The sequence below is a fragment of the Crocodylus porosus genome, unplaced genomic scaffold (genome assembly GCF_001723895.1).
Source record: "Crocodylus porosus isolate Cpor-Errol unplaced genomic scaffold, CroPor_comp1, whole genome shotgun sequence".
Taxonomy (NCBI): Eukaryota; Metazoa; Chordata; order Crocodylia; family Crocodylidae; genus Crocodylus; species Crocodylus porosus.
The window spans coordinates 2,815,708-2,827,605 of record NW_017728927.1 but is presented as its reverse complement, the minus strand read 5'-3'; the positions used below and the strand labels follow the sequence as shown (position 1 = coordinate 2,827,605).

The window sequence follows — 11,898 nt, the reverse complement described above, 5'->3', positions numbered from 1 at the left end:
TATTGCAGCAATTCATTTCTTCTGTAGTTTCTAACATTGTAGCAACAGGACACATACTGATTTGTCATCTTCATAAGCCCCCTCTTGACAAATTATTCACAAGTCCCATAAACTGGCCAGGATCAACTTCATCAGCAGCTACTTGAAGAAGTCAAACAATTCCAACCTCTACTGTGGAATAAACTAGACAGTAAGAGCCCCTGCTCACATGCTCTTTGGCATAGCCATTATTTCTGTTAGACAAGTACTCCTTTTCAAGAGAAAGACGCACCATTTTCTCAAGCTTCTATTAGCATAAAAATCAGTAGTTTTATGGAAGACAGCCTCTTGTTTAAGAAACTATGTACTAATGACCTGACATAATAGCTCTGTGCACCAAAACTATCTGTGACACTCAGGCATTATTCTTGCCCCCAGCCTAGCAAAGACCAAACAGCAGGAATATTAGAGAGATAATCTTCAAAAAACATCAAGTCTATATTTATCTGTTCTACAATTAACACAGACATGGAAGAAAAAAAAAAAAATAAAAAACTTATTTTAAAACAAAAACTCAACTTTTAAAACACCATTATGCTTTAATACACATCAGCTTTTTGCTTTTCTGAAAAGAAAAAGCAGTTTTTAGAAGGAGGTTATCATTAAAGCACAAGTAATTTAGGAGACAGGCATATTTACAAGACAAACAAATCTGATACCTTCAAAGTGATTCTGTATCTAGAAAAACATTGGTAAAACCAGATATGGTTCCACAACTACAGCAGTTTTCAGAACAACTGACTTAAGAGTGTACCCCCAACTCAGCCGCTACAGTGTCAGTGCAATGATTGAATGTTATACAGCTAATGACCAAGCTCAAATTTAAGTCTTCTGGAGCCCAATTTGGCAGAAATAATCTAGGTCTATGCAACTAAGCTGAACAGAAATTAAGTACGAAAACTTTAGCAAGGCCATGGAATCATCTTCAGCTCATGTCTGTGAAAAACAGCCACAGAAAGACCTGAACAGGAATGAAGAAAGTTAATTGTTCTCTTTTCACCACAATTAGTAGTAACAAAGTCTCCACACCAACAGAATCAGTTCTTTAAGTACATACTTAAACACTACTTGCTATGCCAGCAGGTCAAAACTAACTTCTTTATAAAGATGCTACTTGTAATACAATACTGCCATTTCTTGTTTTTCTTCAGTATCTGATAGAGGGACGTCTTACTTGGTGTAGATGTTGAGTAAGTTCAGTGCAGCTCCCCAAGTATAAGATGGCCATTTCCCCCTATACGATCATTAGGAGACTACAGGTGATGTGTGATCAACAGTGCAGGAGTGAGACAAACCCACAGATGTTGCAAGAATGATATTTCTGCTGAACAGGGAGCCAATTTTAAATTTAAGCCAATAAGCAGAACAACTTATTCTAATATATCTGAAATATACATAAGCATTCTAGAAGCTGTTCCCCAGGAGACCTTATGCTGTAGAAATAGCAAGCAAGGCCTCATTCGTTTTTCTTTTCCTTTTGCTTGAGAAGTTTGTTTATCTCCCTTTTTGCCATTCCAACATACTTCGTAATGATCCCATGTTGGTTTAATCCAGGAAATAGCAACAACACACTCACTAGGGGAAAAAAAAAAAAAAAAAAAGGGCTCAAGTTATTTAACAGCATTCTTTTAAAGCTCCCTTCACTTTGCATCACCAAGCTCTCATTAAACCCTAGTAACCACACTTTATATTGGCCCCCTCCCCACCCTTTTTTGTGGAAGCTTTCCAGTGAAGTGATCAAAGAGTTAGGTCCTGTTATAGGCTGTGACCATATGTCCTGGTTTGGCCAGGACAGCCCCAGACTTCACAGGCTGTCCCAGCCAGATGGTGAGAATTGAAACTGAAGTCCTGGATTGGTGCTACCCTGCCAGCACATGCTCAGTCTGGCTCCTCTTAAGCAGGCTGGAGTCAGGGGGCTGGGCTGGGCTAAGCAATGCTTCTCCTGCCTAGAGCAGGACAGGCTGGGGGAGGGAGCCAGGGCCAGGATTTGCGCATCCATGTGGGCAAGCAAGGATGGTGAAGCAATGCTGAGCAGGACAGCACAGAGGCCCATAGCCACGCTTTATCTCCAGTGCGCAGAGGCTGAACCTAATTGGGAACAGCCCCTGTGCAGCTCCACCAGCCCATACTGTGCAGCCACACAGCACCTCTTCCCCTGCTACCAGCAGCCTCATGCCCCACTGCTGCAGCTGTTGCCAAGGCCCAGGCTGCACATAGCAGCCCTGGGCAGCTGCTAGCAGTGGGGGCAGGGGGTGCCACTCCATTGGGTCCAGCCTCTGTATGCATAGGATGAAGCCCAGCCACAGGCCTCCCACTATCCCATCTGGCCTTGCTCTGCCATCAAGGATCCTGGAAGCCATTGGGTCATAACAATATCTGTGTAATTACATGCATCTGTACAGGAAGGGCAATGCAGAGGCATGGTGAATACATGGGTAGGTCCCATCCTGGAATTACTTACCCCATCCTGAATTTCCCTAAAATTACAGTCATCCTAATTATAGAACAATAAGTTGTTTAAAAGGTGGAGAAAAGTTTCCCACTAGAACAGCAGTTTTCAAACTTTAAGCTGAAACCCCTCCCTCCCCACTTCCCTTCAATTTTCAATTTTGTTTGCCCCCACCCCAGAGCAGCAGCACAGCCAGGCACAGGGTGCCCTATCCCTCATCCTAGCAGCCACTGCAGCGCAGCTCAGCTCAGTCCGCCCACCACATCTCCAGCACCTCCTGCCTCAGCCCTGCTGTAGCTCTAGGCCACATGCCTCATGCACCAAGCTCCTGGAGGTGTAGCCACCTGCCCAGGGTTCCCCATTCCCACATCCCTCCGCCAGGCTGCAGAGGCACCAGCTTCTTGAAAACTTCTTCCCTGCATTGCACTGCACATCCTCCAATGTTTCTCCACATACCCCTGCAGGAGGGTGTGCTCCATGGTTTAGTGCAGTGGTTCTCAAACTGTTTTCACACAATGCTTTCTTGCAACTATATTGCAAGATATACTTACCAACAAGGTAGGTGAGGAAGAGATTGTGAACTTGCTGCCCTATCCAAGCAACTACAGCAAGAGAACAAAGCATAGTCATGAAGTACTACAAATGAGAGAGAAAGAGAAAATAAAAATAAGATTACCAAGAGCTTGGTTGGAAGTCCTCAAGCAGCCCACCTGATTCAGTAAAAATTAATTCAAGTTTAAAAAAAGAAAAAAAAAAGTGTTTGACATGCCCACTACTTACACCTTTAAACAAGCTACATTTCAGGTGGACAAACTGAAAAGGCCTTTTGATTTAAAAAAAAAAAAAAAAAAATCGGTAATCTGACTGTTTCTCTTTATGTCAGCTGTCCCATTTCTCTCTGGACGTATTTTATGAAAGCACCCCAATATTAATTTTGGTTAACATAATATTTATGAGAACTGAGCGGTGCAAGGCTTTTAGCCAAAACTGTTTAAGCTAGAATTTCAGAAGTGCACCTACACCACACCTTAAGGGGTCTACATAATAGAGTATTTCCCAAAAGCAGCATCTGCCTTAAGGTTGACTCAGTCTGGGTTTCCAGGTTGTTTTCCTTACATTTACAAAATTTCACATTAAAGAGATGGCTACCGATTTAGAAATTGTTCAAACCTTAAAGTGGCAAGGTACACAAATCACATGCATTATAAGCTGCAAATCACAGTGGTCACACTAAAGCAGGATGCCATTTTATGCCTTAAGATATAAAGTTCAATTGATTTTGCTCAACTGAGGAGACCAACACACACTACCATTTTAGGCTTTTCTTCCTTTAGCACGAAGAGCCGTTTCCACCAGCCAACAACTCTGCGACGTGTTTTTACCAAGTTGCTGCAAATTTCATGGAATCTTTGCTGCTGTTCAGTGGTCCTTCGTAGAGGGGATTGGAGGAAAAAGGAAAAAAAGGAATGTTTGAAGTGTTCTATAATGTAGCAAACATCCTAGGTTTGGATTTTCAAAAATCATTTAAAATTTCACTGCTTTTTCAGCAAAGACAAAACAGCCAATATTTTGTTGCTGTTGTAAAGTGACCTACAAGTAAGTGGCATCTTAGTTTTGTGTTGCCTATGAAGTACTATGTTTGATCGACTTCATACTTGCCCCTAAGAGAAGTGAAGAACTTGAAGTCAGCATATAAATATTTGTAAATAAGTCTATTTAATAGCATATATCACTACATAAATATGTACACAACTACCTGAAAATAGTTATCCAAGTCAGACTACATTAACAATACTCCAGCCTAGAATTTTTACTTAGCTTGTATAAGCTGTTACCTGACACTGAGCACCAAGAGGAACCCATGTTAGTGTCTGTCTTTTTTTTTTTTTTTTTTAATTCAAATTTAATCCCTTCTTATCGATTCACAGATGTAGGGTCAGAAGGGACCTTGTAGATCTTCTAGTCCGACCCCCTGGGCAGGAGAGAAAACTGGGTTCAAAATCACACCAGCTAGGTAAACATCATGCCTCCTCTTAAAGAACCCCAAGGTAGGAACCAGCACCACTTCCCTTAGAAGTTCATTCCAGATCCTACTCGCCCTGACTGAAGTAGTGCTTTCTAGCGTCTCATCTAAACCTACTCTAACAACTTAAGGCCGCTTTCCTTGTTACTCTCAGAGGAACAAGGTCTCTCCCAATCCCCACTGGTCCCTCCTAGTAAGTTTATAGACAGCCAGCAGGCCCTCCCTCAACCTTCTCTTGTGAAGGCTGAACAGGTTCAGGTCAGTAGCCTCCACTCATACGGCCTGCCTTGCTGCCCCCTGATCATATGAGTGGCCTTCCTCTGGACCCTATGGATGCTGTTCACATCCTTCCTGAAGTGTGACGCCCAGAACTGGACACAGTACTCCAGCTGCAGCCTGACCAGTGTCGCATAGAGGGGGAGGATCACCTCCTTGGCCCTGCCTGTGATGCATCTGTGGATGCACAACAAGGTATGGTTAGTCTTACTGACAGTGCCCTCATATTGTCAGCCCACGTTCATCTTGGAGTCAATAATGACTCCGAGATCTCTTTCTGCAACTGTGCTTTCGATGAAGTTCCCTAGCCTATAGGTATGCTGCTGGTTCCTACTGCCTAAGTGCAGCACCCTGCACTTGTCAGTATTGAACCCCATCCCATTTTCATTTGCCCACCCCTGTAACCTGTCCGGGTCCCACGGTAATCTGTTCTTCCCTTCTAGCATGCCCACCTCACCCCAAATCTTGGTGTTGTCTGCAAATTTAAACAGGGTGTTTTTTACCCCATTGTCCAAGTCACTAATAAAGAAGCTGAACAGTGTGGGCCCACTGCCCGAGCCCTGGGGGACCCCACTGCCCACTTCCCTCCAGGTCTAATATAACCAGTCCACCACCACTGAGTATAACCCCTCAGCCAATTTGCAATCCATCTGACTGCATAGACATCAATGCCACACAGTCGCCTAGCTTCCCCCGCCCCATATTTCTGTTCTAGATCCCTGTGTATCTAAGTCTTCACTAGATATCATTCCCACCTAAAAAACTAACTCTTACTACTGTCTGGTAAGGCCCAAAACATTAGGTTTAAGAGACTACAATGGCAATTCCTTGAAGTACATTACAGCAACTTGGACCAAATCCTAAAAGCTTCTTTAGCTTAAGAGACAGGGAGCATGAAAACTATAGCTGCAACAACATACATTCTCTGTGCTCTGAAGAGGCATGTTGGATTCCTTAATAGATCCACTAGTCTATTTTTGGAAGGCTTTAGTAAGTTTTTGACTCCAACCTTCATATCCTTTAGACCATTAACCTAATATTCACCACCATGTTCCTCATTTGATATTTAGTTTTTAGAAAAGAAATCCGACAATTTTTTTGCTAATTTTGCCTTCACATACCATTTGTTAGAGCCAAAAATTCTGGGAGCAAGAGCAGGAACAAGATAGTCAGCCAGACAGAGGAACATGACAAAACAAGAGACGCCTGAAAGAACAGATGGATCCAAGTAGTAGATCATCCTGTAAAAAACAAACACAAAACCCAAATACAGCATGACTGCTGGGCTGCAGCTTTCTGGAAAAACTTATACTTCCCACTGATACATTGGTGCATATTGTAATGTCAATTTTCCTCTCATCACTGCCAGTATCAGCAATCAGCTTTTTTTGGCTGATGAGGTGGGTAATGTTACCAACAAGTGCCGCCTGCATAGGTGGGAAGTGAGACATGGGGAGTCAGATTGTGGCTCCCAGTGAGCGAGTAGGGCTGGGCAGGTGCTGCCCAGGTGGGGCAGGAAGGGGCACAGGACAGAGGTGTGGGCAGCTTGTTGGGGAAGGGGGGGCCACTCCTGCTGCCACATGCACCCCAATAGAAGCATGAAGGCATGTGCTCCCCAGATGTGTGCTGGGTGAGGGAGGGCTGCCTGCTGCAAGCTTGGGGCCCAAGGGCTGTGCTGGCCTCTTCCTAGGGTGGGCAGTAGTGCTGGGAAAGGGGGCTGTGGTGAATTTTGGGATGGCCATAGCCTCCCCCCACCCACACCACCACCTGCCCCAAGCACAGCCCCGGCCCAGCCTCCCCACTGAGAAGATGCCAGAGCAGCCAGCCCACAGCAGGCAGCCCGCCCTCACCCCATTCACAGAACTGGGAGCACATGCCCCACCATTCCTCCAGAGTACAAGCAGCAGCAGGAGCCTCCCACGCTCCCAACAAGCTATCCACAGCTCCATCCTGCACCCTGCCCTGCCTGGGTACCACCTGCCTCTGCCCCACTCCCTCCCTCCATGTGGGGGCCTCGGCTTGTCCTCCCCCATGTCCCTTCCCCCCACCCCAAAACTCACTGGCTAGACACTGCTCTCCAAGCAGCTGGGCAGTGCCCATTGGCAGCTCTTCACTTCAGCACCTGGGTCAGTTGCTCCACTTGCCCTCCTCCCCCACCTTGCTAAAGCAGGGAACTTAAGGTGTCATTTTGTTTGGTTTTGCTCTACTACAACAGAGCAGCTTGCTATCACAGACAACTCAGCAATCAAACTGAACTGGTACAATTTGGGATGGGTCAGTTCTTCTGTGCGGGGAGGAAGAGAGGTGGGCAAGACAATTTTTAGGACCTTCTTTCTGCATGCTTCCAGCTGACTTCAGACCTCAAGAACTATTTTGTGGAACACCCTGTTTAGATTGATAGACAAGTCCTTGTGAATGCTTCCTGAGAGAAGTTTGCAACATTTGTACCCCTAGGCTTCCACAACTACTCTACATCTGGAGAGAGCGAGAGAACACATGCACGCGCAAATCTGTTACTTCATGAACAGAATCCTGTCCACAAGGACAAACCCCTAACCAGCTTTATTTAGTCTCCAACTAAGGACAAAGACTAAGAGAATACAAGCATCATCATAAAAAGTTATATTCTCAATGCCACATACTGTAGGTTTCCTGGATAAGACACCTAAATTGTTAGTCTTATAGACTCAGCCTATAGAAGCAAGATTCCTCCAAGGCTTGAGACCAAACTGTCAGTGCTATCAAGCCAAATAGCAACACAGCTTAAATTAAGAACAAGAATATCAAATCTGACTAAAAAGCAAGAGATACAAAGGATGCACATGAAACAGACTGAAGTCAGAATGCAGTAAAGAGCCAGAGCAACAGCAAGTCATAAAGGACATTTTTAACAACCAAGGTCAAAAAGGATAAATAGAAAGATCAGTGAAACATGTAGTCACTGCTGCTCTCAGAGCAAAACATGTCATGTGCCCTCCTGCTACTACTGCTCTTATGAAAAAAAACCTTTAGACCTTACTGTCAATTTTAAGCAAGAGAGATCCTGGACAAAAAACACACACAAACAAAACTTTCCCAGGTAGTATTTTTAAAGGGAAAGCTGAAGTTGATTTTCTGGCAAAAATAATGCAGACTACTTACAGGAAAGCAAAGGTAACAGTACCCATTACTGCAAGTGGAAACCACACTTTTTCCCAACGAAGGATTTTGTCAGTTACTAAAATTACTTCTCCCCATCCTTGCAACTGCTCTTCCAAGCTGGCAGTCTCTGCAGCCTGCATAAAAAGACATTTAAAGTTGTCACTAATTAGCAAGTCACATGGGTACTTACAGATGAATTATTTACTACACGCACTAAATTTTTCATTAAGTATTTGTGCTCGCAAAGCCACACTGAAATAAAATTATTCTTCTATAGGTACTGGACACAGTCAATCCTTTTCAGTTAAATGTTTTTCCGCCAGTTTTTCCTCAGTCATGCAACTTGGCACTGTAGGTCTGTGGTTTTAATGAAGACAGTAAGGTTAAGATTTTCACAACAGATTATGTAGTAACAGGTCCTCCAAAGTAAGGGGTCTTTAGATCCCCTAAGCTATTTTGCATCCTAACCTGAAGCTCATCATTTCAGAAAAAGACAGGGAGGGAGGGAAGGAAGAAGACAACTTCTGTTTGGGAGGTTAACTAGTCTGTCAGTCTTCAAGACAAGATTCTCCAGAATGGAGAAAGCATTTGTAATGGAGTTCAAAAAGTGTCTTCAGTTTTTAGTTTTTTTAAAAAAAGAGTTCAAGTCCCCCACCCTATCCAGTATTTAGTACATGTATTTCATGGCTTCCCACTCTATTTCGAGTTAGGTTTTTTGGTTTTTGTCTATTTGGAATTTTTTTAATAGTGGAAAATCAAAGGATTAAAATACACACTTTCAAGAGTAGCACCCAAGAGTACTTGGGTACTTCATTTATTTATGCAATACTGTAAACTGAACAATTTCTGGCTTGCATTCTTTTAAATTATATGCATGAATGACAAAAGGTGATGTTAACTCAGAAATGGTCAAAATAGGAAAAAAAAGGTAGTTTCACATCTGACTAGTCACACTGACTGAAATCCAATTTTAAAAAAAATGCCTACACCAGCCTCTTTACAGTTGCCTCAGGTCGTATGTAACGCATTAAATATAGCCGATAAACTTGCTTTCCATGGGGAAAGTCCCTTTTTGTGATACCAACAATCTACTTTCCTAGGGAGAGGGAAGGTGGAAATAACTTAAAGCAAAAAACCCAAATAAGCCAGTGTAAAATCTGCATGAGTGAGGATCAAAATCTAGATGCAATTATCAGATCAGATATATATGCATGTCCTGCCCCACCTACCTTCCACATTAAAGGTAACTGTACCAACAATAAGCATATCTACTTCAAGCTTTCTGGAAATAGCCTCAATATCTGGGGTCACCAGCAATTGCTCAGAAAAGGGAACTCATGTTAAGTTACCCATTACACTTTAGCAGGACAAAGGTTAGAATAAAGCTGTCAGTGATAATAGCCTGACTTCTGCCAGCACACAAGGCAGATAGCAAGTGTATTTGTTCTCCCATCCAGACAGGCAAAGAACAGGTGCCAAGTCATCCTGTCCATCACCTCCTCAACCTTCATTCAAATGCTTGCCCCTCCCAAGCTTTCTCCTCTTCCATCAAGCCAGGCAATTTCAGCCACCTCCCCTCCCTAGCCCAGGTATTGTAACTATGCCGCATACGGCACCTCCCAGCTTCCAAGAGACCATTTCTAGCCGAGTCTCATTCTCATCTCCTCCCCGCTTCTTCCTTTCCACTACACTTCTTCAAAGCTCCTTCTAGGAGCTTCTTTCAACTCTCAATACTATTCGAGTGCCTCACTTTTCAAAAACAAGGAACTAGAAGGGACCTTCTAAGTCATCAAGTCCAGTCTGAAACCACAGACAAAAAAAATATATCACTCCTGTTCCTCAATGTCACTTTTCAGAGCTGCCCTCCCCCTTACTCCCACGATTATTTCTGCTACTACCTCTGACTCCCCAGCCCTCATTTTCAGTTCCTGCCTGAACCCCTGTTTAAAGCCATCTGCATATTCACCACTTTGTCCAGAGCAAGGCCTCTACACTCAGCTGTTTCAAGGCTTCCCGTCTCACTGAAGCAAAAGCATAAAAACCCTGGAGTGAGTGGAGATGCATTTTACAGACTAACAGAATCAGACATGCCACAGGCCTACGCCAGACGGGGCTGCAGTGTCAGCTGCTCTGCCCAGAGTCCAGACTAAGGAGAAAGCAGCCCGGCCCATCGGGGGAGAGAGAGAGCCTAGGGCAGGGGCCCAGCCAAGAGCCACGCGCTGGGAGTCAAAAGCCGAAAGGAGAAAGAGCAAAGCTCGATGTGGGGCAGGGAAGCAGCCGGACCCTGAGCCACAGGGGCCTCCCCGCTGCCTGGGGGAAGGCTAGGAGCGCACCAGGGCACTGGCCCAGGGGAGCCGAGCCAGGGGACAGCGAGGGCCGGACTCGGCGACCGGGCGCGGCCCGTTCCTGTGGCGCAGCCCGAGGCGGCGGCGCTGGGGCTGGGGTAGGGGTAGGCCCCGCCCGGCTCGGGTGCATCAGCCTGAGGGCGAGGAGGACGGAGGCGGAAGCAGCCCCCGCCCGGCCCAGCCGCTCACCAGCTGGTTAGTGCTCTTGTTGTCTCCGTCCGCCATCTTGTGCGGATCTGCACGCTCCCGCCGTCCAACTGCCCGAGCCTCCGCAGCTAGCTGCTCGTCGCGCACTGCGTTTGGTCAGCGTTGCCGCCTTTTATGGACACGACGTGGGGGCGGGGTCCGCTGAAGTCTGCGCACCGATTGGTCCACTCCAACAAACGGCCGGACCAATCCCAGAGCGTTCCTGTTTGAAAGCGGGCAGCTGCCAATCGGGGCGCGGCTCTTTTCTGTCTGCGCCTCTGCCTTGGGACGGTGTCAACTGCCAACGGTTTCGGTCCCGGGCGCGGGGGGCGGGGCTACGGCCTTGCTCCAGAGTGGCCCAGGCCCCGAGCTCCTCCCCCGCGGCACCTGCCCTGGCGTGTTCTCCTCGTCTGAACAAGGGATACCTAAATATACAGGTACATATACACACATATATGTGGATAGATGGAGATATAGATAATTTTAATAATTAAAAACAAAAAGTTTTCCCCCAAAACTTGCACACAACAATTTTTCCAACTTTTCAGTGGGTCTAATAAAAAACCTCCCGTTTACCCAGAGTCTTGTCTGCCCGTGCCCTCAGACCAACAACTGACAGCCGGGTAATTTTCCGTGCCCTGGGAAGGAGCGGCCTGCTGCTGCCCTGCGTGCATTTCTGCTCGCGCCTGTTCTCTTTCACCGTAGTGCTGGGGCCTGCGCAGCATCGGGGCCCTTGCTCAGCGCACGCGGTTCAGAGTGGGTCCCGCTGCGCCTCGACTCTCCAGCTTAATGAGTCGTGCCCCATCTCTGGCCACATCAGTGTTAATTGCTGCTCCCCTGCTGCCGAATGGCCGGGCCTGCGGGCTGGATGCCATGCCCCAGCGCACCGGACGGGGGTGGCACGCAGGGTTGGGCCGACATGCCGGACCCCAGCCTGACACCTGCGCTGGCCCTGCACGCGCTACGCATCTGGCCCACGGGGCTGAAAGGTTGGGTGGTCCCAGGCAGCCCCAACAAGAGCCTGGCCTGGTAGGACTGTGCAGCACTAAAAAGGAATCCACATGGAAGATGCATCTTGTGAATGTTACCTACTGTGAGGTTAAAAAAAACCCTGCAGTTAAACTAGCAACTTTAAGGCACCCTCCTTTGAGTACACGGTGATTGACAGGGCTCCCACATAGACACCAGTGTTGTGACTAAGACAGTTGATGGTCACCTTGGCTGTCAACAGCAAGAGTCCTATTTAAACAATGATGAGAGGACAGCCATATAAATGTATGATCTGAAGCCTTTCCCAGACAGCAAGGTCCTGCAAATGTGGACTGCTGCTGTATTCACCTATCTTACCTATGCCAAATATGGTGTTATTTATATTCTGGTTGTACCTGGGATCCTCAAACATGGACGTGGACCACAGTATACTAACTGCTCAATGTTTT

The 11,898-nt window shown here is 46.2% G+C and overlaps 1 protein-coding gene across 1 annotated transcript; it reads right to left on the bottom strand.

Moving 5' to 3' along the window:
- Positions 1-256: 256 nt before the first annotated feature.
- On the bottom strand, positions 257-10,570 carry ARL6IP1 (ADP ribosylation factor like GTPase 6 interacting protein 1). Its single transcript, XM_019541785.1, has 6 exons — positions 10,463-10,570; positions 7,929-8,062; positions 5,909-6,028; positions 3,799-3,916; positions 3,040-3,124; positions 257-1,614 (listed from the first exon to the last, which is right to left on the bottom strand). The coding sequence occupies exons 1-6, from the start codon at positions 10,496-10,498 to the stop codon at positions 1,496-1,498; spliced, it is 612 nt and encodes a 203-aa protein (XP_019397330.1). The 5' UTR covers positions 10,499-10,570; the 3' UTR covers positions 257-1,495.
- Positions 10,571-11,898: the final 1,328 nt, after the last annotated feature.